Raw genomic sequence first — 27,778 nt, forward strand, 5'->3', positions numbered from 1 at the left:
ATGATTACATTAGTTTATCATGAGAAAATAAAAGAGTCGTATGGAGAACAAAGGACTCCAAAATCGTTAAAATGTCGTATGGGTGCAATTAAGAAGGTCATAAGCAAATTTCGTGAATGTATTCGACAGATCGAGCGTCTTAACCCAAGCGGAGCTTCTGAGTTAGACATCGTGGGTATTTACCTTTATATTTATATTACCTTGGCATTTTAAATATATCTAATTTTTAACTTTTTTTTGTTAGATTATCAAAGCTAAAACTCTTTATGAAGAAGAAACCAATGAGAAGAAAGGGTTTCAATTTGATCATGTTTGGTCAATTCTCAAGGATGCTAAGAAGTGGGCTAACCCTACGCCTATCCTTTCAAAGTCGGGCTTATCTAAAGGATCGCTGTCGAATACGATAAATTCTGTTGATCTCAATACCAAAGGTGAAAATTTGTATTTCATGGGTGATGATCAGTATCTCAGTGCCAACTCATCAAGTTTGGAAAAGAAAAAGAGAACAAATCTAGAGTTTAGTTCTGAAGGTAACTTTCAAGAAGTACGAGAAATTTTTAGTAATATAAAAGAACAACAAAAAAAATATGAATTTTATAGAGATAATATGCAACAAATGATGATGACCAAATTAGAAAATGATAAAAAAATGTTAGAGCTACGAGTTATGCAATTGAATATTGATCGTGATCGGGAGGATAGACAAATTTTATCAATTGATTTAAATAAGATTGAAGATCCGGATGAACGTGCTTTCTTTCAAATGAAAAGACATGAAATCAGTAGAAGAAACAATATTCATTTTCAAGTCGGAGGTTCGTCGAAAGATTAAGGAAGATGAGCTGGCTACAAAACCGAAAGCTATGGAAATAACTTACCAAACTATTAGATATTTATTGTTATGTTATTAAATATTAATTTCTGCTTATTTTGTGTAATGTAATTTTGATATTTTTAGTAATGACGTGTAGTGCTTATTTTGATGTTTATTTTGTATATTGCAATTTCAATGTGTTTAATTAAAAAATTATTAATTTAAAATTACTTATGAAACTATTGAATATTATTTTTATTTTAAAGATAGTTTTTTAACTATATATTTTTTATGAAAAAAATAAATAACACTAAGAGAACCTATTAAATAATTTAAAATTGATTATATATATATATATATATATATATTACTTTTTTAATAGATATAGAGCTCGGTGTGGAGATGCTCTTAGAACCCAAGGAAAACCCCGCAGTTCATGGCTTACCTCCGCCGCACTCGCGATCCCCTCTCCCGCCTCCTCCACTCCCCTTCCTCTTCCTCCTTCGATCGCATCACGAACCCCATCCTCTTCTCCAGCCATGGCCTCCGCTACAGGAAACTGGAGGTCATCCTCACCACGGTAAGAAGCCCCGCCCCCGAAGAAACCCTTCAACTCCTCCTCCTCCTCCTCCTCCTCCATTGCCTCCCTCTGATCGCTTCTTTGTTTCGGTATATTGGTGGTTCGAAGACGATCGATAAGCTGGGGAAGGCCGGGGAGACGGTGAAGGTCGCGCCTGGGCATTTCCGCAACCACCTAATGCCCAAGCTGCTCGCAGTTCCCAATATCGACAAGTACGCCTTCCTCATCCGCGAGCAGCGCAAGGTTTGGCTCCAAAAACTCCACGAGATGTTCTTGCAAGAAGTGAAATGCCTTTTCTTGACTGTTTGGAGTCGATAGATTTCTTAGGTTCTATTTGCAAATCCTTATTTTTTAAAGAAGATGTTCGTTTTCCAACTCTAAAAGTATTTTACTTTTCCTGAGCAGCTTTATCAAAGGGAGGAGGAAGAAGAGAAAACAGTGGAAGAAGTTCCAAAGGATCAGGTAGAGATTAAGTAGTTTGAAGCACATCTAAGGGCTTCTTCTTTTTCCAGTAGCATCTATGCGTGGGTTTACTTTTTTTATTTAACAAGCTTGTAAATCATGTGCTTAATTCGCTTCAAAGATGCCAATGTACCATTCTATGTTCTACTGCTGCTGGCATTTGTCTTCATCAGTAAATTTATGGTAGTTTTGTCAGATATTCCTTTTCTTAGTCTATTGTGATATTAGATTATTAAGCATCATACATGGAGGTGAAAGAATGACACTTGAAACCTCCCTTCTTCCAGAATAGACTGCATTTACTCTTTTTTTTAAGGTAGTACTGGTCTTCCTGGACAATCGTCTCTCATTTTTACTAATGGTTTGTTGACTCAAAAGTAAATCAATCTATGCTCTGAATTTTGATCACTAAAGTAAAAATTCTCCTGGTATTAATTCTTATCTTCTATATTTCAGAGTTTAATTTATGGTATTTCATTTGCAAACTACTTGAATCATTTGTTTGTTATATCTTAATGTAAATTATGATATTCAAATTTCAAATTGTTCAGTGGCTTCTTTGGACTTTATGATTTCCTGGATTGCAAAAGTTAGTATTATGTAAAATTAGGGACATAGATTGCCATGCTGATGACTCATTGATACGACATGGCACATCAAGGTATGGGCATCGCTCCCCTCCTTTGCATCAATGTAGAAGAGACACACCTTCCTTCGGTGTTGCCTTCACCTTCACTTCCTTCTCTATCTCCCTTCTAATTTCGTAGTTAGTTACAGTATGTCTTAACTTACTTTTCATGATCCACTTTGAAGAAAGTAGATCGTAATTTATTTCTCATGTGGATCATGAGATGACCTTATTGATTTGACTATGTACTATCTTATGCTGCATACCAACACAGAAAGTTAGTAATCCACTATAGTATAAGAATTTTTGTCATAGATCAGGTGTGAGATTGAATCTATTAAAGAATGAAGAAAGTTATTGAGATTTAAGATGACTAGAAAGAATTAGAGATTAGAAGTCTAACGATGGAACCAATTGCATGATGGATGATATAGCCTCCGATTACAAGGAAGCTTTATTACGAAGAGTCTTCAAGATAATACATTTCATTGTGATACATTTTCTTTCATCCTCTTTAAATTCTTATATTGTACTTCTATCTTTTCTTAATTTACTATGACATACAAAGTTGAACTATTTTCAGTCTTGATTATTGCGAGGTTAGCTAAAACTCTCACTGCTTCCTTAGCTGTAGAAAATATACTGCTACTTGATTTTTCCTCTGTCTTACATTCGCAAATTCATGCTTACACACACATTACACACACACACACACAATTTGACTACCAACGTTACATCAGAATTTTGACCAAAATTTTAATACCATTTTGAATGCACCTTATGGTCGAAAAGGTATTAAAAGTCAAAACCTTTGGTAAATTTTAACACTAAGTTTCAGGTAAACACCCCTCTTCCTTTCCTTTTTTCCAACTGTCAATAATTGTATGCTCAGCATGGCTCAGCATGTTGGAAATTTCTTGTCCCAAATTGTTGCCATACATTTCTCGATGCATATTTAGAGGACTCACAAACTTTGTATCGGTCTTTTGTAGATTTATACGCTTTTAAATTTTCTCTATTGATTTGTTGAACAGCAAAAAGAAGATAAAATGAAAGAATATCAAGCAGCAGCAAAGCGTCTTGATAATGCTCGCCTAGTGAGTATCTTTTGTTAGTTTTTTCGTTTGTAACTACAATGCATCTCAGTTTGGAGTTTATTTCATGTGATTATGATTTCTGTTACATACCTATTATCCTGGTCCACTATTTTCTCTATGGTTGTAGCGACCTAAATGCTTTATGCATGCTAAGTATTTTCGACCGTTTAACCTTAACGTATCTTGCAACCTTTATCAGAATGAGGTCAGATTTGTAAATCAAAATTTGGTCTCTTTAGTGTTAAAGAATGCTGCTGCAAATGTTGAGCATATTAGCATACTTTTGAACTCATTCTACCATGTTGACTTTGAAGAGACCCTATTCAAACTGGAAGTATGTGAGTTACACTATTTGTAGGGAAAAATAAAGAATTTTCTGGTCAAAATTGTCCCAACTCCAGAGATAAGAATAACTGAAGATCTTTATTTTACTTATATTATGTTGCTTTTATCATATTATACGTGGTGACACCTAATAATTTGCATTTGGTTAGCTTTAAGTCCTTTTTTTCTCCTCATAGATCTATGCTTCTACGTCTAGATTATGTGGTTGGTTTCTTTCAAAGTTATAGGACAAAAGTGATAACAGAGTTTCGTTGTAAGCAGTGGCACTAAAGTTTCCCAAATGATCTGATTCCATGCAGGTACCTAGGATTCCCATCTTACTGATTTTCTAAAGTATACATATTTTGAGTTTAGTATTTTGGTTTGTAGGTGCATAATAGAAGTGCACGATGTTTTATCTAATATGATTTCTTCTCTTAATCATTTTTAACAAATATGTTGTTTCTTTGGGTAGTATTCTTTCCCTAGCTGATTAATTTTTCCTGTTATGTAATTGTCTAGTTTGGAGTAGATATCAGTAAAATTTTCTGATAATTCTGATTAACATGAACTTGATTCTAGGTTTTGAGGAGGTTCATCAAGGTTGATAACGAATTGCGTTCACCAGTGACAAAGGAGGAACTTGTGGCTGAGGTACTTTTTTTTCATTTTCCAAAATCTTTCTAATTTGTTGCAGGATAAAGAGAGGAAAAGAGATCTCATTAGATACTTCATTCATTGTTTGGTTTAACAAATATCAAATTCAGTATATATTTTAAGCTAAACCTTGCCAGGCTAACCTGAAATAGGTTTATCCATGAATCATGACTTGTCAAGAGAAAATATAGGGTACTTGATTTAAGTAAAAACAATCCTAATTGCTGAAGGTGCTTCTGCACAATTCTGAATGGGCATTGTGCCTGACTTTTACCTTTTCCTGAATAATCATTGGTTTCAATTGGACTACTTTTGGCTGTTGAAAATATTGTATCTTGTGTCACTTTAGCAAATCTAGAGCTGCATTCAATGTCTGCAAAAGTGTAAAACAGTAAAAGTGTTAAATCTTTTGAAAAAGGTTTAACATAAAGTTTTAGTCAAATCTATATATACTTTTAAGCCATGTGCACATTGAGGTTCGCAAAAGTTCATCCCAAGGTGTAATCAACGGTTGCAAGTATGCAAAGACTTTCTTCCTGGGAGAGAGGAGAGGAAGGAAGGAAACTTTATGTTAATATGTGGCAAACATAGTTTCTTACTCAATTCTAGTCTTGTGATTTTAGATCCATTGTATGTTAGGCAACATTGATTAGTACATTGTCAAGATAGCCTGTTTTCTTAATTATAACACGCATTACAATAAAATCTTATTCTCGTAACTGTAGCATGTGATGCAACCCTAGAAAAGCATTGCATCCTTGGTACTTGTACCAGATGTTGCTAACTGAATTCAGTTGTTTTGAGATTCAATCTCAATACTTATTATATAGTCACCATCTCTGAGCAAATATTGATAGAGCAGATCCAAGTAGTAACTCATGGTTTTTAATGCACAATTGATGATTTGTTGCTACTATTCTACTCTGCTCTTCTTGAGTTCATTTGTTTCTTCCAGGTGGAAAGGCAACTTTGTGTTAATATCCATCCAGATAACTTGCACCTACCGTCACCACTTTCATCAGTGGGAGAATATGAGGTGCCCCTCCGTTTGCCGAAGGAGATACCCCGTCCAGAGGGAAGACTCCAGTGGACTTTGAATGTTAAGATTAGGAGGAAGTGAGTGTCTTTAAGAGAGATGGTGTATGTTAATCTCCAGGACAATGATTTATCCTCCTATCACTTCTCATTGCCAATCTTTTAAAGTATTAGAAGCAGGTACATTGATTCCAGAGTACTGCAGCGATATACTGATATCACTCCTCTATGGTATTCACAGTGAGATTTTAAAGGAATGGATTACAAACATCTTCAATAATTTGCAGAGAAGCACAGTGAAGGAGACTCATTGACAAACTACAAGCCTCATTTTGAAAGCAGCAACAGACCTCTTTCATTTGATGTTGTTGTGATTGTGTAAGGTGGAGGCTGAGATTTTAGACTCAAATTGATTTTATTGCACTTAGTTCTGGGTTTATGAACCCTAAATTGATTTATTTAAAGCCAAATTGCGTCTTTCGGAGAAGATAAAAGATATAATAGCATCCAATGTAACATTGGATAGAGATAAACTGGGGTCAAATTACAACGCCTTTTATTTGTGCTTCTTTATACATCACAAACCAACATGGCAACAATTAAGAGAAAGAGGAGATCGATCAACCCAAGAAGAAAGGAATCCATTCCATGGAAACCAACCAAAGAAAGCAACAGTTGTCAACTTCTCGTCCTAATTCGATATGCTTGCGGACTGCTCTTCTCCGTTCTTCTTTGGCATCTCCGACTTAGCAAACCTCATCCGATGGCAGTGGTGGTTACGGTAACGTAACGCAAAGGAAGCAAAGCCGGCGCCTAGTAAGAAAGAGAAGCCGTATTTGAGGAAAGCCATTGAAGCTGAGCTGCTTGTTTCTCTTATTAGCTACTTCGCTGTGGAGTTACCGAGATCTAAGACTTTGGCATTTAAATGAGGAGGGTTTGCTCTTCTTGACCCCTTTCCCAAGCTAAACATAAAGTAAATAAAAAATAAATATTGAATACTCCTACCCCAAGAAACCTCTCTATGTATGTATTGGTTTGCTAGTTGCCTAGTTTGATGTTGATTTTATTTCTCTAAACTTGGGGCAGAAGTTTCTTTAAACTTTATTTTAATTTGCAGCCCAAGGTAAGACTGTGTGCCTCAATATAAAAGAATATAATCGCTTGCTGCCCTCTTCTTCCTCTCTATCTCTTCACACTCTTCCTCTATGCGGTCGTCCGAAACCAGCTTAATTTTCTCTATTTATATTATCTAATTGTAGAAAATAAATTAAAAAATGGCTTCATTAAAAGAAGAGAGTCATTTTATAGCTATTTTCTAGCTATCAAATACACTCTTGATCTTATAGTTATTTTTCTTTTTTTTTTGTGAAGTATTCATAACTAAGATACTATAACTTATTTACAACGTAGATTAATTTTTATTTAGAAAAGACTAAATAATTTAAATTAAATAAATTTTTTTTGAAGAATGATTATAAAGCTTTTGATTATTTAATTAATTATAATTATAAATCATATCCTATATTTTATATATTTTATAATTTGCACTCTGTCTCTGAGGATTTTATAATCTGACATTTTATTTTTCCTTATAATTCTCATATAATTTCCTCCTTAACTTAGATAGTACCGGCAAAAAAAATATTATATTATAATATACAAAATAATTCTTAAATATCCAAATTATCTGTGTCTTCTTTAGGGGATGGGTTGAGAGGAGATGAGAGGTGGTGGGGATATTATAGGAATGTGGTCCATGTTAATTAATCAAAATAATATCAACGTGTTAAATAAGAATTATAGAGAAAAATAGGGGTTAGATTATAAAATTCTTAAAAACGGAGCATGAATCAACCAATAAATAAAATATAATGTGTGATTAATAAAATATTCATGATTATTTTACGTCTATTTTTGATTCGCCTCTTACTTTATTATTTAAAAATTAGTGATAGATAATTGTATAAAAAAATGATTAAGAGATAGAAGAAGCAGTAAAAAAAAAAAAGAAAAGAAAAGGAAAAGAAAAGGAAAAGAAACAAAAGAGTACATATCATTTCTTTTTTAATATTAGAGTGTTCTCTCTGTATTTAATGAGATTTTAAATAACAAAATAGTAAATTTGAAGAGAAAAAAAATAGAAAATACCATGTATGTGTGCAAAGGAAACTAAAAACAGAAAAATCGAAAACAAAATATGTTTTTAGTGCAAATTTTCAAAAAAAGAGAAGAAGAGAATTTTTTTGGCAATTTGAATTAAAATAGATATTATATGTGGGTTCAAATCGAAATTTGATACACACCTCCTCCCCACCATTGGAGTAAGCCAAAAGGTTGGGGAGGCCATTAAGGCCTACCTCTTCTCTAACTCCAACTCTACTGCTGTCATTCTCTTTAGTGAGACCCATGTCGGCGTGCGGCCCTTGCCTATCATAGCTATGTTCTCGTCCCGTAAGCCCAATCTTAGGGTCAAGCCAGACTCAATCGTTTTCGAGGTAAACCTATACTAAGAGCATTTTAGGCATTTTAGATATTTTAGAAATAAAATATCTCTAATTAATAAAATATTTTTTCGATGTTAATTCAAATCTAAATTATAAGATTCGATTTGTAAATAGTGAGTATATTGGGTGTAAACCACAATTTTGTTAAAATAAAAAGGTGTTATATGTAAATTTCTCTATAAAAATATTATTTTCATTAGTAGAGTACTCCCATTGATCCATAGTAATATACATTTAAACGCATCTAATAATATATACCGTACAACTCCCTCTTTTAAGCCAAAGGCAAATTGGGAAGAAAAATAAATTAAATAAGCTTTTTATTCAAAGAAAATAAAAAGGTAGTCGTGGGATTTTACATTTGAATGATAGTTAGTTTTCCATTTTAGCATTATAAAACTGAGATTTTCTATAATTGATATATATATAATTTTATAATAAAGTGTATACAATTTACTTATGTGATAAATTAAAAGAAAAATTAAATACAATTAATTACAGAAAGCCCCAAGTGAGCCTCTTTCTGAAAACGAAAATATAGTGGATTTTATTTGCAAATTAGCGCATAACTACGTAGAAAAATCCCTTCTTCCTCCTCTCCGGAAGGAAGGGATAAAATCCCACCTCGAAATCCACCGTTCTGCTACCCCGCGGGGCATCTTCCTCCCCATCTATCTTTCGGAGCAATGGCGGCCGCCCACCTCGAGCTCCGCCACTGCGCCGCCCCTCTCCTGTCCTTCCCTCCACTCCCCCCTCCCCCCTCCTCCAACCCCAGCCTCCTCCTCCCCCTCCGCCGCCGCGCTCCTTCTCTTCCTCCTCTCCGTCTCATCCTCCGCCGCTCCTCCCTCTCCGCCGCCGCCTTCATCCCTTCCTCCGCCGCTGCCTCCGATCCCGACAAGCTCCTCGAGGTACCCTCTTCGTTGCCGTTGGAACCCACCCTTCCCCCTTCTTTGCTCTCTAATGAGGTGGCAGTGGACGAGCAGAAGAAAAAAGGGAGTCAGCTGAGGAAAAGGGTCATATTTGGCCTCGGGATCGGTTTTGGGGCCGGAGGAGCCGTGCTGGCCGGGGGATGGGTGTTCACTTTATTGATCGCTGCCGCGGTGCTCGCGGCGGCTCGGGAGTACTTTGAATTGGTCAGGAGTAGGGGGATATCGGAAGGGATGACACCGCCGCCTAGATATGTGTCTAGGGTTTGCTCGGTCATCTGTGCTCTCATGCCCATACTTACACTGTAAGAATCTTTCTTTCTCTTGGTATAATTAGAAGAATGCATGCGAGCTTTGTTTTTTATTATCTTGAAGTTTTGAGATGTGGAAATTTGTGTGCAAGTGGTGCAATTGGAGAAAGAGCTTGGTAGAACCACTATATATAAAAAAATAAAGAAGACATATAGATTGTGATAGAACCATCGGCCATATTACGAAACCCTGGGATATGATAATTGAGCATAGGTTAATGTGCGAAACGAGAGTTCTGACAATTAATTGGTTTCAATATAGGCTCCTCTTGTTTGTTTCTTTGTTGCTATGAAAGGATCAAACATTGCACTAGTATAAATATGAATAAATTTATATAGGTTGACATCTCTCTTCAATGGTGTGCACCATCCTCATGCTAGTCTAAGGTTATTTTTTCCTTCAAGGATTGACTATGGTATTTTCTTTAGAACATTTGACATAAGTTTGTCATATATTCAGACTTTATCATATTGATCATATGCGAAGAATGTTTATCTGAAAACAATTCCTTCGAAGGGTTTATTTATGAGATGATTAGGCATACTTTGAATGGTGCTAGGGATTTGCAGATAAGATTCTTTTATAAGTTTGTTTACTTCAGACTTGGTAACATGCCTGCATTGCTTAGAACTATGCCTTTCCTATATATCGGGTGTATCTTTTAGTGCATTTGCAGGTCCCACTTCTTTGGAGGGGAGAACCTGCATTCAGAAGATATAGTAAAGTAATCTAGATCATTTCTTTAGATTATTGACTAACCTGAAATTATCTTAAGAATGACTTTCTTTTTTTATAATTACTATATGATTCTAATAGCACTGTTCATTTATATTCCACATTTAAGTATTGTTGGAATTTGATTCCAATTCTTTTCTCATGAATGACCAGGTATTTTGGTCACATTGATGTTTCTGTTACATCCTCCACTTTTCTCGTTGCAATAGCATTGATTTTACAAAGAGGGAATCCCCGTTTTGCGCAACTTAGTAGTGCAGTGTTTGGACTGTTCTACTGTGGCTATCTTCCTTGTTTCTGGGTTAAGCTCCGTTGTGGATTGGCTGCTCCAGCATTGAACACCAGTACGCCTTGTATTTTCTTTCATCAAGTTCTGTTTCAGTTGGACACATTTAAATACAATTTTCTTTGTCCAAACTATCATTCTTTTTTGGTCAAGTGGCTCAAGTTAAGGTTTTTATGATTTAGAATTATCAGCAGCTGCTTTTATGGCAAGGAAAATAACTTTGATATTGAATAATTATACATAAAAGTTACTCAGATAAATATATAGAATCAACTTATCATCATTTTTATCATAATCATTCAACCAAACAGTCCAAACCTCTCTAGATAAAGGATCAACCATAGGCCCATATCACAACTTGAGGATGGAAACACTTGAAAAGGTTAATAATTTTTTATGACCAGTTCTTCTGGACATCTATTGTTTGGAAGTTGGCACTGAGTTCCTTCTAGAAAAATCAGACAAGAGGGTTACTTTCCATGAAAGCTTTTAAGAAACAGCCAAAGCCCTATTTGCTTTGAGATTAAGGGAAAATCTAGAATAGCTATTTTAGATTCTTACTCCTAAAGTTGTACTTCTAATCTAGAATATAATGTTTGAATATTTACTTAAAATCTAGAATAGGGGAGTAATAATTATCTTTAATGTGACATAAAATTAATGTAAAACTACATATAAGAGTGAAAATTGATTCAAATACCCTTGATTTAACATTTAAGTTCAAATTAAGTGTTCTCATTTCTTGTAGGCTACGAAGCATGGAAACTTTGTTTACCTCTTCCTACTAGTATCCAATGCATATCAAATACCGATACAACCCGACATGTATTAGATATAGTTAGAGGAATATTCGAATTAAAAAAAAATAATTTTTGACTTTTTGATGCGACTTTGATAAAGTAGGATATGGCACCGATATGCTTTTAAGTTGTCTTGGATTTTAGTGAGTCGAATTTAAAGCTTCCACCTGATAACCCATTTTACTACCCATTAAGGGTTAACTAGAAATAAAGAAAGGGGAATTACATTTTACCCTTTTGTGGTTAGACATAAATTCAGTTCACCTCCACTATAGTTTTATTTGTGTCATTTTGCCCCCTTGTAATTATATTTAAACTAAAACGGTTAATTTTCTCATCATATTTTAATCTTGATTAAATTTAAGGTTGAATTTGAAAATTCTCATTAAAAACAAAGTTTTAGAAGATTGAATAAGCTTTTCGATACATCTAAAATAATACCAATCAAATTTCAGATGATAAAGATATGATAAAAACATTCAACTGTTTAAAATATTTGTCATATCTTTGTTATTTGAAATCCGATTAATATTATTTTAAATGCGTTAGAAAGTTTATCAAATTCCTTACAATTTTGTTTTTAATGTGGATCTTCAAATACAATCTCTAATATGGTCAAATATGATGAAAAAAATAATGGTTTTTGTTTGAATATAGCCACACCACATTAACTAGTTAACCCAAACCACATAATTAACCAAATTCACATTAAGTCCATTAATAAATTGACTCGATTAATATAAGTAAAAAATAAATTAAACTAAGTGTTGAAATTAACCCTCTAATTAGATAAGTGACTCAAGCCATAAGCTTAATATCTCTTGTCTCGTGCCATTAGTCTAATGTCCACGAGGTGGTCTGTCTAATCTGGATCACATCAACACACCTCATGTCGACCGGAGAATAATAGTCGACACGGTCGTCATTGTATGTATTTATGTGTGGGCTAGTTTTGCTTATATCTTTGTGGGATATTCAGAGAAACAAGTTCACTGTACCAGTCTAGTTTGTATTTCTAGCTTTATTTATTTATTTATTCTTTGATAATATACCTTTCCTTCAAAATGCAGTGCATGCCTGAAAATATGTTTTCTTCTTTGAACTTATCTACGTATTGATTTTCTTATCTTCTTATATTAGAATTTTGATGTGTCAACCTTACATATTTAATATTGCATCCTAGCAGAATTAGCACACTGTTGGCCAGTTGTTCTTGGTGGACCGGCTCATTGGACTGTTGGATTAGTTGCAACCTTTATATCTATTAGTAGCATAATTGCTGCAGACACATTTGCTTTTCTAGGAGGAAAGGTACACTTTTGATGTTTTTTGATAAATTAGATTATTTCCATGCCTTTGCACATTTATTTTTTAGGTGCTTATAAAAGTATTTGAAAGTCTTATGTTGGTATATCTTAGTATCTTACTCTTTGAATTCTTATTTTTTGTAGTTATCAAGTTTTTTCACCCTTTCTGATGAATGTATTAGTGTATAATAATGTTTTCAAAATTAGTTTTGGCGGCCGCCTTGGCAGGGGCTGACTCTCAATATTTCTCTCAACCACAATCTCACTCACTTTCCCCCACCAGTGGCCACCTTCTCTCTCTCTCTCTCTCTCTCTCTCTCTCTCTCTCCCATCTACAATATTGTTACTCTCCCACTCTCACTCTTCCCTATTTTATTCTCACTCTTGGACTCCCCACCGACTTCCACTCGCAACCTTCCTCTCACTCTCTCTCAGTTCTTTTGGTCTTTCACTCTCTCTATTTAGTAGATTAGCGCTAAATTGCTGATGTCTTATTACTTTTTAGTAGCATGTTAAACTGTTTTTTGAAGGTGGTGTGGTGTTTAGACTGTTTTTGAATCATGTATTTGTGAATTGTGAATCATGCTTATGATTTATGAATATATCATATATACGGATATGCTAATACTTATTTGTTGTCATGATTGTGAATTGTGATAATATTATTTTGTATTTTGGTATAGTGCACTATTAAATTTTTTTATATTTATATATTATATATTATATATTATACCTTATATATCATACATTATTTGTTATTTTATAATCTAACCCCTATTTTTCTCTATAATTCTTATATTTATATATATTATATATAAATTTTTTTATATTTATATATATTATATATTATATCTTATATATCATATATTATTTGTTATTTTTTTATATATTAAAAAGTCTAAGACTGCATTGGCACCTTTCAAGACATTGATGTATAAATTGTTCCAAAAAATTCATAGCGGTTGCTACGGTGGATTTGCCTTTCCACTACCATGCTATTAGTATGGCGATGGGAAATGGCGGATTAGAACATGGCGAGCTACAACAGTCACAATGGCAGGTGGTGGCCTATTATACAATATTTGAGCTTACTAACTCGAACCATGGTTTGCGGGATCGGCCGAATCCGATCCCGATCCATGACCGATCCGAACTCTCTCTCTTTCCTCTTTCACTCATTCATCTCACTCTCTTTTATTCTCTTTCTTTTTTTCACTCTTTTTTTTTCTCTTCTGACCATATAACTATTGTTTCTCTTACAGAGAGATCTAGCTTGGGCAAACTCTAATATATAAATTTTTAATTTATTTTTTTATTTCTCTCTCAGTTTTTTTATTTCTTCCACTCTCCCTTTTTCTTCTTTTTTCTTCTTTTTCTTCTTTTTCTTTACTGTACCATAGTTTTTGTTTCTTTTGTTTGATTTTCTTTCACTTACTCTCTTTCTAATCTCTTCATCTTTTTAACTTTTATTGCACTATAGTTTTTCTTTCTTTATTTTCTTATTTTTGGTAAATTTTTTTTCTAAATTTTTAGAAGTTATTCTACATTTATAAATAATATTTAGAATTTTACGTAATTAAAAAGTCTAATCCGATCCAGGCAACCAATACGGCCGATCTAGCCGATACGTATCATTTTTTCGGAAGGTCGATCTCAATTTTTCGAACCTTGATCCGAACATAACTAGGCTTATAATGACAATGATCAAATAGTTGAGAAATCTAAGAAGCATATAATGAACTAATTTAATTATTGTTTAGATTAAATTATTTAGGCACTATATATTAGGAAATCTTACTTTCATTTTCATTGATGCTATCTCAAACTCTTGACTCTTTTGATATTCTTCTTGATATATGTAAGTATGTAACTATACTTCTTTTTTTTGGTGTGACTCCTTTATTCTTCTCTTTTGCTTGTATTCGATGTGATGTATTATTAATTACATAGTTATAGTCTTGTTTTATGGAATGTCGATAGTTTATAAAAATTAAATTAGAAAAATTTCTTGAGGCTCACTTTGCACCCACTATCGGCTAGGTGCTGTGAAATCTCTCAACCACCATGTATTCGCCGAATGTCTTTTAGAACATTGAGAACTATAGATTATTTTAATGAAAAATGTTAAGTAATCATTAGGTTTAGGAGCTAAATTGGGGAAATCGTTTGTCTACTATGACAAGAAAATCCATGTATCGTTGCCCAAAATTAAGAAGATGGAATGTATCTTCTTGAGAGAAGCAAAAAATTTGCCTGTGATCTCAATAAATACATAGTTCCTCTTCATAGATCTTGGAAAGAAACTTGCATGCAGATTTGGTTGGTTCTGCTTGAGAGGCATTGTAAGCATATCAGAGGGATGCAAATGCATCAAGCATGATGATGGCATAAAAGCATTATCAAGAGCAAGTATACTGAAACTAAGGGTTAGTGATGCTGTTATAAGCTTATAACTAAACAATAGTACCCCTTAGTTGTCACCAGCTACCTGGGTCTCTCTCAGTTAGTAATTCATGTAGTCACTATTGCCCATTAGACCTCTTTATTGCATTTATCTTAAGTCACTTAAGTTAGGAAATAACAGTATGAAAAGAATTTTCTGTAGATCAGATCAAACTAGTGCTTATGCAGGGGGCTATCTTTTGCGCAGTTTTTAGGGAGCAACAGGAATATGTTTCTACCTGCCAGGAGAACTTGATGACCTTTAGTATATCTTTGTGTGTCTAAATGTCATTGTTAGTTCTTTCATATGCAGTTCTTTTATGGGGCTGTATATTCTCATATCATGTAGATATCTGGAGAGGATTTGCTCTATCTTAAGCTTATTGAGTACATTCTTGACTCCAAGGGTTGCTGGCTGTGTAGCATCACTTAAAATTCAAAAGGAGAACATCTCTCAGTTCATATTTGTTGCAACTGTTTGTTGTATTGAGTCTTGAATTATATGGTTAATCTGATAACATTTCTAGTTTCTACTCTTTATTTCTTTTCAATCCAGGCATTTGGTAGCACACCTTTGACTAACATTAGTCCAAAGAAGACCTTGGAGGGAGCTTTTGCTGGTTTAACTGGCTGTATAATAGTCACAGTGCTACTAGCGAAGGTTCTTTGTTGGCCCACATCCTTAATAAGGTACTCACAGACTCAATGTTTTGATGCCATCAAGTTTCTGATTGATTAGATTGTTCATGAATTTTGCTTGTTCTCTTTTTGTTTTCATTCTTTACTATTAACTTTGGTCTCAAACTTTTCATTTCTTGAAAGTGTTATCATTTATTTACTGCTTCTATCATGATGAACACTTCTACTGCAACTGTTTGAGATGTTTTTCCCTTTTTTGGTGACATTGAAATTTTTGTGTCTTCTCCATTGTTATCAATGTTGATGTGAAAAAAATGAGAAAATTCTCACATGAAAAAGAAGCACAATAGGCATTAGAAGAGTTAATTCATCTCTTTATTCATCAACTAAATCCAATTCAAATAGTTTTCCTGTAATTTAGAGGCTTCCATGTAAAGATCCAATCCTTGTAAGGGAGACTTCTACATATTCAGTTGAAACAATTGGGGATCTAAATTGGAATGAATTATGGCATAGAATGTGAATTTGTCCAAGATAGGAAAAAAATAAGCGTCCAAAGTGGAAACAGCATATCCTATTAATTTGGATAACCACCAAAGTGGATGATTATTATTATCATAAGACACTGAGAATCTATTAAATTCTGCTAATTTCCTATCTAAGGGTTGATATTCAACATGGACAACACCCATATCTAGGCTAACTTAGTTTGCTAGCCCAAAGACTAATTAATTAATAGATACCTATGCATACAGTCCTTAAATAAGTGCTAATATATAGCTTTAGAAGAATATTAGCATTATCCTAAATAATTTGTTTGTCTTCTATATTATGAAGTGATTTTATTGAATCTTCTATCAATAAGCATTTTTAATCTTGAATAGCAAGTCAATCTTATGCTTGTTTGCCGGTAGTTCAAGAAAAGCTGTTTCAAGAATGATGGTTTGGTGACAATTACTCATAAAAGTTTTGTCACTTCTTCATAGGGTCTTCTTAATGTAGAAGTGTTTTCTAGCTGACCTCATACTGTTTTGGAAAGGTTTGTAAGAGATAACTTGTAGCTCATGCAAGAGGTTGTTGGTTCAAATCTTGGAAACAGCCTTAGTGCAGTAAGTCAGATTGGTGAAAAATTTATAAATAACACCCTTCAATTTTCCTTTTTTATTGTTTACACCCTGCTTTTTTGGACATTCATAGTTGGATTTCGTGCCTTTCACTTTTATTACCTTGATGCACCTTGAACTTTGACCTAACATTCACTAACTTAATGGCATAGGAAAAAGCATATTTGTATTTTTAAACAACTTAAGCTTAAATTCCCTAACTATCATTGTCCTTACATATTAGACCCTAGGTAGAGCAAGATAGTTTGGTGTTGGTGGGGCATAAAGGTATTTCAGTAATTTCACAAATGTAGTATAGTAATTCTTCATTAGGCAGATTAACAAGATGTTTTTGAGGCACTGAAAAGAAAAAGGCAGAGGTTAGACTATGAAGGTCCAAAAATTATGGTGTACACAATAATGAAAGCTTAATGCAGCTATAATACATTAATACAAGGTATAAGCTAAAAAGTTGTACCTAGCTTAACTTAAGCTTAGATAACATGAATCATTATATAGCCATCGGATGAGACCTTGTAAGCATAATATTATAAAGGTCTAAGTACAAATAATCAGATATTTTGGACCTTATTTCATGTTGGTTTAGGTAGTCCCAGACCGACATTTTGAAATATTCCAATTCCAAAGGCTATGATCTCTAGAAACTTCCGAGTGGTGAAGACCTTTCATATATGCCTATCGATCTTTTCTGGTAATTCTGGTGTTTAGTTTTTGATTTTTCAACCTATATCCCTATATCTGGTTTACTTTCTGTGTATAGTTTAATTTTGCCCATATTTATTTTCTTATATACTATTTCATTTTAGAACGTATTCTATCACACTCTTTCTTTACACTTGTTACTCGAATGTTACTCATTCTACTTTATGATTTTAAGCAGCCTCAACATAATTCTTGTCTACATAGCATTCTTCTTGATTTGAGTATACAATTAATCTTTTATAAGCATGAGTATCAGAAACTTACACAACAACTTGGTTTATTGCCTAACCATTCCATCGACATCAGTGCTACAGCTTTTGGAGTTCTAAATTTTGTGGGGTCTTTGTTTGGGGACCTTATTGAATCTATGATCAAACGTGATGCTGGTGTGAAAGATTCTGGGTCTCTCATTCCTGGACATGGTAAATATTATCTTCTAGCAAGTCTTCAATATTTATTCTATTGGTTGCTGTAAATATGTGAATTTCTTACCTAGAAAATTTGATTTTTATTGAACTTCATTTACCAGCAACAGGAAACTTAAGTTGCCACATTTTATCATTCACAATATTAGAAAATGAAACAACTGTTGACCTTATAAGGCTTCTAGAATTGTAAGATTGTCGGTGATGCATAATGGATGGTTTAAAGAATTTTTATCAGTTCATTGAAGGAGCACTGACAGAGCAGGTTATATATGAGAATTAGGAGCGTTATGAGGTGGTGGCCATGTGGTAGATTATGTTGAGGCCTTTGATTGAAGGAAAGAAAAGAGGAAGTTAGCTGCGGAGATTTAGATGTTAGGAGGGGAAGGAAGCTCTACGTTGTGGCTAGGTGGAGAGGAAAAGAGGTTACATGTGGCAAAAGGGTCTTTAAGATGTTCTAAATTTGTTGGTAGTGTCTTCTATATATTATTTAATATTTTTTATAAGATCATGAACAGTTGGCTTTTCCTAATCAGATTTACATGGGGCTGATCCAGGTCTCTCTTCTAACTATAAATCTGATTGATTAGCTTACTGGACAACTTGATTGTTGTGCCGGCAAACAGGACCCCTGCTGGTCAGCATATTCTGGATTGAAAAGCCTGATATTTCACTTGTTCCTTAATTGAGAATCATTTGTTTCGGTGTCTAGCTTTCTGTTGGGCCCACATCCTTCTGGGCTGAAGAGCTATATTTTATGTCCTAGATGACTATTTTTTTTTCTGAAGATATTGATTCTGGTGAAAAAAATATCAACAGAGAACTATTTATTTGGTGGGCTGGTAGCCGTACCTAAGACACCATATAAGTAATTAGATGATCTTGGTGTGTATCGATGACTTAATTGTTGAAATTTGATTGACTCAGATATTCTTATGGAGAGAAGCTAGTTTAGCTCTATTTTTCAATTTAAATGAATGTAAGGCATTAATCAAATTTTGTGTAATGGGACTTCAGATTTCATTTTTTTTATTTTTCTATTATGCAGCATTTCCTACGTGTTTATGTACGTTTATTATGAGCTGCAAGGTGCAAGATAATCAAGTACTTCAGGTTCCTTGCCCCTTAGTTACTATCATAGATGGCCATGCCGACCGGCACGGGGCGTGCCGATCAGTACTTATCGTGTCGAGTGCGTACCAACACATGGCATGAGGGGGTGCCGTACGACACCCCTCCTAATGGTTCCATCGCTTGCTGTCGACCTCATCTCGAGTTACCCGTCGCCGATCGCCGTCTCCTGAGCACATCAAGTGCCCTAGCCGAGGGAGGAGAGATCGATATATATATATAAGGTTATCGATTAAAACTTAAGTTGCAGATCCGAATCTCGAGTTACCCGTCGCCGATCACCGTCGCCTGAGCATGTCAAGTGCCCTAGCCCGAGGGAGGAGAGATCGAGATATATATATATATATATATATATAAGGTTATCGGTTAAAACTTAGTTGCAGATCCGAATCCGGATCTGCAACTTAACTTTTAACTGATAACCCTCTCGATCTCTCCTCTCTCGGGCTAGGGCACTCGACGCGCTCGGGCGATGGCGACGGCAAAGGTGAGCGACGATTGGCGACGGCAAAGGCCAAGAGGAAGGTGAGCATCTCTTTTTTTTTTTCTTCTCATCTTACGACACGGTCGGCAAGTGCCGCGGCACGTGTCATGGCATGTCGGTCGGTGGTCGGCACGGTTCGTGCCTGTGGCACGGCCATCGTTGGTTACTATCACTTGTTATGCATTTCACTCGTATTTAAATAGAAACTCTAATTAGGATACTTCCCTCAATTTGGGTTCTTGGGATTCTGGATTATGCAAAGTTGTTGCATTTCACAATGTATGCAGTTATTGATAGACAGAAAATCATGGTATGCATTTTCGTGTAGTTGCTAAAGCATTATGTATTTCTGGTGGAGATGTACAAATCGGGCCAAATCTTGAAGAAAGTCAAGAACTGTTTATTTATGTTTCTCATTATCTCCATTAAGTTGGATCTACATCCTTCGGCCCAGAAAGTGGGAACCTTACTGATCACGTCAAAACTGTTCTGCTGAAATGTGCATTACAGTAGACTGGCATCTGCCACATGGGAAATCTCTGGAGTGATGCTGAGACCTTTAAAGTCAGAAAAAAACAACAAAGAGAAGAAGAAACATTAGGGGGAGATGATGGGACATAAAGTTACACTTTCAGTTTGAATATTTTGCTTTCTTTTCCTGCATTTGCCTGTCATTTTGTTGATAACTTGATATGCTGCCAATTATGGGGCTTCATTTTTCTCCCAAGTGTACATAGAATTCTGCATCAAGATATAAACGGAATTCGTACAAAATAAACCATAAAAGGTATCTCTTCAATCTACCTTAAATGGTCATCATTTTTGCTTGTTGATACTTTTTCTCCCAGACATTCTCATTTGGGGTAAACAAATTGATAAATTTTCATTTCTTTCTAATTTGACCTGAAATTGCATCCTAATTTTAGAAGAATTTGCATGTTGTAATCTATTAAATGGTAGTTTTACAAAATCTACCCTTCATTAATTTATCACTCTCACTTTCCTATGCCTAATTTGTCAGACTTTTAGTTTTGCCTGTAATTTATTAGGAATTTTTTTTGTCTGTAATTTGACCTATATTTCATCCGAAATTTAGAAAATTTGCCAGAGAAGACCTATCAGTGTACATGTACACAATATGGTCATCACCAATTTCATTTATTTGAACTTTACTTTCAGATGTTACAGCCTCATTGGTGCCTTTTCTTGGTCATCATGACAATCCTTGATCACTATGTATTGTTTTTACGGAAAGCAAAATGAATGCACAAATATTAATATATTGGTTTGTTTGGTTCATGCAGGAGGTATTCTTGATCGAGTGGACAGCTATGTTTTCACAGGGGCACTTTGTTATTCATTTGTAAAGATTGCCCTACCGCTCTTTGGTGTCTGACCTTTGTAAACATCAGGATAGTAGGTTCAGATTACCTGAGCACTTGAATTCAGAGGATGAGTTACAAGCTTGCCCAAAGGGACCAGCTTTTCTATCATCGATATGCTGCATTGGTTCATGGTAGCTCAGGAGAGTATCTCACAGTCAACGGAGACAAGTTTGGTGTTGATCCTATCCTGATGTTTGAGTTGCTGCACACCAACTCTTCACGTCTGATTTTTTTTTTAGTGTATATAACACAGCTCCTGAAATTTTTTGTTTCTTTTGCTCCTCAGTTTTCGTCGAATGTAAGTATGGTAGCCTGATGCGAACAGCGAGTTTACCTTCAGGAACTTGGTAGATTATTATTGTATCTTATTACCTTTTTCACTTAATGATGGAATATATGTATATGCTTCATTCTGCAGCTGGTGGCAGCACTCACCAATCTGTGTTCAGACTCTGCAGTTAGGATGATGGATCTATTTAGATTGTGTTGAATATTTGTATTTGTTTAAAACCCCACCAAGGTTCAATCATTGGCATCTATTCTTTTGCATTTGCCTCATGTCTGTGATGCCACATTGTTTGACGCTACAGCTCTTACATACTATTTGGTATAGTTGTGTTTACCTTCTGTAAGTGAAAATTTCTTTTATGTCTTAGTTAAACCATCAACAAACTGCTGGTAATGAACAAGGTGGATAACATGTCTCTGCCACTGGGATGATCTATAGAAACACAGGATTCCCCCAGAATTTTGTAATTTAATTTTTTAATTGCCCAGGATCACAGATATGAGCCTTTCCTCAACTTCATCTCACCTAACTTGATATCTTCAAAAGAGAAGGCGATTGTCGCCCAATCACTTTGTCCCAAACTGATGCATATTGTGTCAAACAATCATTTTGATTGAGTGGCCCATGATGTTCATAACAACCAGTATTGTATAAAATTTGTTCAGTAAGTACTCATAAATTCACCATAATGATAATGTTCCACTCTAACCACAATTGTAGAACAGAAAGAAAGGCATAATCTAGTTTTGGAAGTACTCATAAATTCACCATAATGATGATTACTAGACTCAACATGCAAGAGTCACATACATATTTCAAGTAGATCAGGATTTAGTTGACCTGCATCCATTGGCAAGAAATCAAGAACAAAATAGAATATCCTGCAAAAGATTAATGGATAAGGGCATGATAAAGTCCGACAGTCGTTATGCGTATCTAACTTCAACAATCGTTATGCGTATCAGTTACGCCAAATTATGCAAATGATTGTTGTTGAAATGTCAACATGCGACCTGTTAGCTCAAACAAACTGTTCTGCATAGTAATACTGTGCTTGAGCCAGGAAAACAACCTCTTATAATGGAGATATGTCTACATGTATCTTGTCCTCATTAGACAACTTCAGCAGTGGTGCCACTTACTGGGATGCACTAAGATACAACTTGCTATATGATGTTATTTGGCACTTCTCTCTGATTATCTGCATCCATGTTAACCATTACTTTGTAATATCTGGAGAGGAATCCTTGACTCAAGGGAGTCTCTCTACTAGAAATCCATGTCTAATCTCTTTGCTATTATTCTGATTAGATCATGATACTTGTTTCATCTTCACTGGCAGAAATTAACAGCAAACTATTTAGCAATCACAGAAATAAGACAAAAGAAAACTGACAACATAAAAGAAAAAAATGGATAATACAGAGGAAATCTATAGTCCTTGGAAAGCCTTCCCTCATGAAATCCAATTATAGTCAGGACAGACACAATACATGTGGGACCCTGAAAGAAAATATCATGTAAGGACCTCTGGAAATTCACATTCAGATATAGAAGATAGATCAATATTTGATAGATCGTAGTAGTTCTATTGAAATGTTACACTATTTGTTGATTAGTAGATTCTCTGTTGTTGGACAATAGTTCACCACTCATACCCTGCCTATTGTCCTAAATCTCCCATTCTATTGAAATGATTTGTTTTTAAATTTCATGCACTACAGCACTAGCTTTGCCATCTACTCTATTCTTTTTCAGCACTTGGAAAGGTTTTTGTAGTTTTGGGTATTCCTTTTCATATGTTGCCAAATAAAATTGTTTGATTGCTTTTAGATGTCCTTGCTATGCTGTTGGAAAAGCATGAGAAAAACACATTCATTATGTCATCTAGAACAGAAAAAGTAGGACATTATGCATGAAAAGAAGAAGAAAAATATATACCAAAATCCATTAGCACAACAAAGTTCTATTGCCAAATTGCAGATGCTATTTTGCTTGTTTAAAGGTTTGCTAAATGTTAGACCATATGGCCATATTTCCTCTATAGCAAGAGAATAAGTTTCAGAAACTATTGTAGCCCTGGCTGTTTCTTTAACTTGCTTGCAGTCAAATACAGATTTCAATGCCGTATTATGTCTATGATATCAAAATTTGCGGTTTATTGTTGACTTCTCAAAGAAATGGTCCCTATTAAAATTTCCTCTAGTTAGTTTCAGTGGCTACACCATAACTGTTCTTACTTAATGCAGACTGTGGTCCTATAAAATTGATGAGGTGTTCTCAGCACTCACACCAGAAAAGGGCACTGGATTTGTGTACCAACACCGGATTGGATGATAGATTAATCTTTCTTGTACTGGGATTTTTAAAACCAATGAAAATGATAATAATGTAGAGTATCAGATAGTGCCTTTGTTCTCCCAGGAAATCTGGATATCTAGAACAAAAGAATTCTCTAGTGTTGAGGAACTAAAAGCCACTTCTTCTTTTTAATGGAAGAACAAAAAGCCACTTGATATTGGCAGTATCATCTTGATGGGAAAGAGGCACAATTAAAGTGATTTTATCTTCCTATTTCTACTTTTACCAAGTTGAGCTATATGCTATTGTGCTGAGATGATGAGATCAGGAAAGATATTTTTCCTAACGATATGGATTCCACTAAGGTTCAATCCAGAGATGAGGAGACTCCAAAAGAAAGATTTTTTCACAACAAGTTATTAGATGTCAACTCTCTAGAAGTGTATGCCAAAATCCCTTGCTAATCTACTATGCCTCCCCATATTTATAATTAAAACCATCTTATTAACCACTGGAGGGAGTAGTAAACTAGGATGAGGGCCAGCCTGAGGGCACAAGATGATAACAGAATGAACGAAATACTAAAGTTTATTTGTGAGAAGGGACACATACCATGTGATTGATCAGTTAATACTAAATATAATGCCAAGCACGAGAACAAATTTCAGATACCCAAATCATCTGAATCAATAGTTCTCATGCTCTCATTCAGTGTCAAAACTGTCTAAAACAACAGAAGTTTTTAAAAGAGAATGGTTGACAACATCGAAGCTATATCTAAATCACATGACGATTTAATAAACGGTAAACATGGGTTAGAAAAAGATTGCTTTCTCCAGACGAAAGTTTAGTCCCAATTTGATTGTTTATCTGCTGAGAACTGAAGCACGAGAAAGATTCATGTGATGCATGTAGTATTGCAGCACTTATAATCTATAACCTAAGTTCCACTATGACAATTAGTGCTCCAATAAATGGAGAAATCTAGAAAATTGTGACTAATATCCTTGAGTGATAATAATTGTCGAAAGATTCCTTGTTTCTAGACAAACTGTGTTCTTCTGTAGCACTGTAACTACTTTTGAGATGACCAGTTCCTAATTTGTTCAGGCATATTAGTACATAGTAAATGCCTTGCTGAATGACTAGTAATGCTAACAAATAACAAACGACAAACAAGAGCACAAGACACTTTTGTTCCTACATATCCAGATATAATCTTATGCACATTATATCACTAATGAAAAAATATCACCTTACTACTCATAAAATGTATATATGTAGATAGCATCATGTTAACCATAAAAGCGAAATCACTTCTGGCATATCAAGTTACCATAGACATTACTATCAATTTTCAAAAATAACAAGGGAGAAGTCATTTAATCAATTGTACTTCAAACTACTAACAAAACATCTACAAACCATATACAAATTTACCAGAGAGTGATCAACAGAAAGGCATACATTGCAATAGTTCGACACTAGAACAACTTGACAATCTTAAGAAACTCTAAAACTAACTGGGGTGAAGTAACATGCCTGAAAAGAGCAGTGAGATCCATTAGCAACTCCAGGCTGACACTGAGATGAGATCAGCTTGCTGCCAGCACAATGCGAGCGTAGACTGGTGCTTCTTGACGCCGAAGCCCCGAACCTGTACCCTCTTGAGGAGGCACTCTGCTTGTGCTACGGCGAAATTGCTGAATTCCACAGGCATGAAACCAGAGGATGCCAAGAGCATTCGCCAATGCGGCATCTTCTCCCTGACACGGTGATGGCCCAGCACCGCGCTCTCGATCCTCGGTTGCATCAAGAACCTCTCAATCTTGCTGGCTCCGTCTGTGGCCGTGCCCGCGGCGTCTATGGAGTCTAGAAGCACTGCACAGGTCTGGAAGGCATGAAAGAAGTGATGGGAGAAGGGGAGGTCACCTCGGTCGAATCCATGGTCGACGGAGACCACAATTTTCGGCGAAATCTGCTTCAATAAGCGGAGGAGGGTCGCGCCGGGAGGGTATGCCATAGCCCTTACTGGAATGTTCACTGCTATAGCTTCGTCAACCCCAGAGGGGATAGTAAGTATCAAAGACGGATCGAATGCATCAAGGTTAATAACATTGAACTCGAATGGGATGTTAAGGCCTGCGGCGAGATGCGAGAGGTTCTCGCCGGCGAGGTGGAGCTCAGGAGGGTGGTGATGAGACCAAGGAAGGACGACGGCAGTGATCTTGAGCAATAAGGTTCCGGCGGATCGCCGCTGCGCGAGCTCCTCCATGAAGGCCGACCAGCGCCCACCGAGCTCGATGTCGAAGTCGACGACATGGATGCGGGCGGCACCGCCGAGCGCGTCGAGGAGGGCTTGGATGCAAGTAAAGTTGGTGAAGTGGAGAACGGGGGACATGTCGGAGAAGGCCTTGAAGGCGCGGAGCTTGAGCAGGACGTCGTGCAGGGAGGAGAGGCGTAGAGGAGGAGGGTTGATGCCATTGGTGATGAGGAGAAAGAGAGCTTCTTTGAAGTAGAAACAAGAGCGGGCCAGGGGAGTCCCAATTGGGAAGGGTAGGTGGTGATTGAGCCGCGCCAATATCACTCGCGCGTCGACGAAGTCCCCGGCCTCGACCAGCGCCGCCGCCTTGAGGAGATGCTCGACTAATGCCTTCTGGTGCGCCGCCGCCGCCGTGGAGTCGTAAAAATGCGATGATCTTGGAGGGTTTCGGAAGGCGGGCTCGGGCTCTCGGTAAAAGACTGGATTGCTCGTCCCATTGAGACTACTGCCAACGAATTCCAACCCGAATACCCCCATATTGGCTCCGGGCTCGGCGGCTGAGGCGGGGAGGAATGCGCCGCCCAACTCGTCGGCGGCAACCTCCCCCGAAGGAGCCGTTCCCGGTCCGGGGGGGCGTAAGAGGGTCGGGTTGGGGTCGGAGAGCGCCGCAGTGTCGGCGGAGGAGTTTGGGCTGAGGTAGTCGAGAACCGAGGTGGGTTCGGATTCCTTGAGGCGCTTCTCCGGGACTCCGTTCCCAAAGACGGCTTCTTGGTCTCTTGGTTCCAAGACTTCCACCCACCATTCCTCCTCCTGGAGATTACCGTACGCCATCCCCCCCTCTCTCTCTCTCTATATATATATATTTGTAGTCTTTCTTCTTCTTCTTCTTCTCTTTCTCTATATGTCTTTAATAGGAGAGGAGAGGAGAGGAGAGGGAAAGCCGGAAAGGGAGGGAAGTTGGGTTTTGATGAATGGGAATGGAAAGTTGGAGAAGAAGAAGGAAAAGAAAAACAAAACAAAAATGTCGGCTAAGTTGATGGGGATTCTGTACGGACGTATCCTGTGCGGTTATCTTCCCACAGATTCTTCGAGTTTGTCGGACACGTGCACGATTTAATGCACGAGTATAGTGTACTAAATTTATATATATATATATATATATATTCAAAATTATGTCTTTAAACTAAATTATTTTTAATTTTTTTTATTTATATTATTTTGCTCCTCTGTTGTCTGTTTACTCTACATTAATGTGAAATAATATTATTTTTCCATCTTCTCACTAAAATAAGTATAAAAATATCAGAATTATTTTTCTCTTTCTTTTATCCTCTCCTTAATAAAATTATAAAATAAAATATCTCAATCATCTCAAAAATTTAATTAAAAAATTCTTTTTCAATTTTACCCATTAGGTAGAATGATACAAATAAAAATTTACCAGAAGGATAGTTTAATTTTATGCACAACAATAGAAGATAATTTGTACTTTAATCTTATGAAAAATATGTTTAAAGTTATTGTAACACTTTGGTTTAATTAATAATAACAGCATATATATTAGACTTTTACTTGTACCACATGAGATATCATACTCATCAAGTGTATCAAAATATCTTCTTTGGGGTTAAAAAAAAAATACCATCATCAAAATTTAAATCTTCATTCTCAATAACAAAATTATGTTATCAATTAATTACCATAACTAAAAAAATATTTTAGTTTTACATATTAAAATTAATTAGAACTGTGAGAGAGTTAAATGCCACATAAAAAGTTTTAAGAGGCATGATTTTGGGCATATTAGTGTAAGGTAATATATACTCTTCCTTATCCTTTCACCAATTTCTCATAGTCTTTTCCTCTGACACCCTGATTAAATAATTGATCTATATATAAAAATAGATGTGATTATTTTGGACTCAATTTAATTGTCACTCTTCCTCACAAGAGGTCAACTTTGGACTATAATATCAAAAGCTTGAAACAAACAACTCCTAATTAATGCTTATCATTCTATAAGATGACAAAGTTTGCAGTTAATCACAATTAATTTCTAAACTTTAGAGAGAAGAAAAGACTAATCATACTAACAAGAGACAAATTAAGGTATAGTAAACTTGATT

The 27,778-nt window shown here is 35.7% G+C and overlaps 3 protein-coding genes across 4 annotated transcripts; 2 read left to right on the forward strand and 1 right to left on the reverse strand.

Annotated features, from left to right (window-relative positions):
• Positions 1 to 1,187: 1,187 nt before the first annotated feature.
• LOC140776829 (uncharacterized) lies at positions 1,188 to 5,915 on the forward strand. Its single transcript, XM_073120715.1, has 6 exons — positions 1,188 to 1,394; positions 1,503 to 1,637; positions 1,800 to 1,856; positions 3,519 to 3,581; positions 4,488 to 4,559; positions 5,518 to 5,915. The coding sequence occupies exons 1-6, from the start codon at positions 1,251 to 1,253 to the stop codon at positions 5,680 to 5,682; spliced, it is 636 nt and encodes a 211-aa protein (XP_072976816.1). The 5' UTR covers positions 1,188 to 1,250; the 3' UTR covers positions 5,683 to 5,915.
• A 2,757-nt stretch (positions 5,916 to 8,672) lies between these two features.
• LOC140771333 (phosphatidate cytidylyltransferase 5, chloroplastic-like) lies at positions 8,673 to 20,908 on the forward strand. Of its 2 annotated transcripts, XM_073112835.1 has the most exons (7): positions 8,673 to 9,009; positions 9,085 to 9,332; positions 10,228 to 10,418; positions 12,347 to 12,471; positions 15,466 to 15,599; positions 17,681 to 17,796; positions 20,719 to 20,908. In XM_073112835.1, the coding sequence occupies exons 1-7, from the start codon at positions 8,788 to 8,790 to the stop codon at positions 20,808 to 20,810; spliced, it is 1,128 nt and encodes a 375-aa protein (XP_072968936.1). In that variant the 5' UTR covers positions 8,673 to 8,787; the 3' UTR covers positions 20,811 to 20,908. The 2 variants fall into 2 exon arrangements, with proteins under 2 accessions (XP_072968936.1, XP_072968927.1); XM_073112826.1 differs by having other exon boundaries at positions 8,673 to 9,332.
• Positions 20,909 to 21,865: 957 nt separating this feature from the next.
• LOC140769133 (scarecrow-like protein 6) lies at positions 21,866 to 26,614 on the reverse strand. The gene is made up of 2 exons (XM_073109711.1): positions 24,932 to 26,614; positions 21,866 to 22,591 (listed from the first exon to the last, which is right to left on the reverse strand). Exon 1 carries the CDS (start codon positions 26,481 to 26,483, stop codon positions 24,954 to 24,956), a length of 1,530 nt encoding a protein of 509 aa, XP_072965812.1. The 5' UTR covers positions 26,484 to 26,614; the 3' UTR covers positions 21,866 to 22,591; positions 24,932 to 24,953.
• Positions 26,615 to 27,778: the final 1,164 nt, after the last annotated feature.

This window comes from Typha angustifolia, chromosome 2 (genome assembly GCF_048772165.1).
Source record: "Typha angustifolia cultivar Huaian chromosome 2, ASM4877216v1, whole genome shotgun sequence".
NCBI classification, from domain to species: domain Eukaryota; kingdom Viridiplantae; phylum Streptophyta; class Magnoliopsida; order Poales; family Typhaceae; genus Typha; species Typha angustifolia.

Coding starts and splice junctions, on each gene's coding strand:
- LOC140776829 (XM_073120715.1), top strand. CDS start 1,251: ATGGCTTACCTCCGCCGCACTCGCGATCCCCTCTCCCGCCTCCTCCAC. Junction 1,395..1,502: donor TGGAGGTCATCCTCACCACG/GTAAGAAGCCCC, acceptor GGTGGTTCGAAG/ACGATCGATAAGCTGGGGAA. Junction 4,560..5,517: donor AGGAGGAACTTGTGGCTGAG/GTACTTTTTTTT, acceptor TGTTTCTTCCAG/GTGGAAAGGCAACTTTGTGT.
- LOC140771333 (XM_073112826.1), top strand. CDS start 8,788: ATGGCGGCCGCCCACCTCGAGCTCCGCCACTGCGCCGCCCCTCTCCTG. Junction 9,333..10,227: donor CTCATGCCCATACTTACACT/GTAAGAATCTTT, acceptor ATGAATGACCAG/GTATTTTGGTCACATTGATG. Junction 10,419..12,346: donor TGCTCCAGCATTGAACACCA/GTACGCCTTGTA, acceptor GCATCCTAGCAG/AATTAGCACACTGTTGGCCA.
- LOC140769133 (XM_073109711.1), bottom strand. CDS start 26,483: ATGGCGTACGGTAATCTCCAGGAGGAGGAATGGTGGGTGGAAGTCTTG.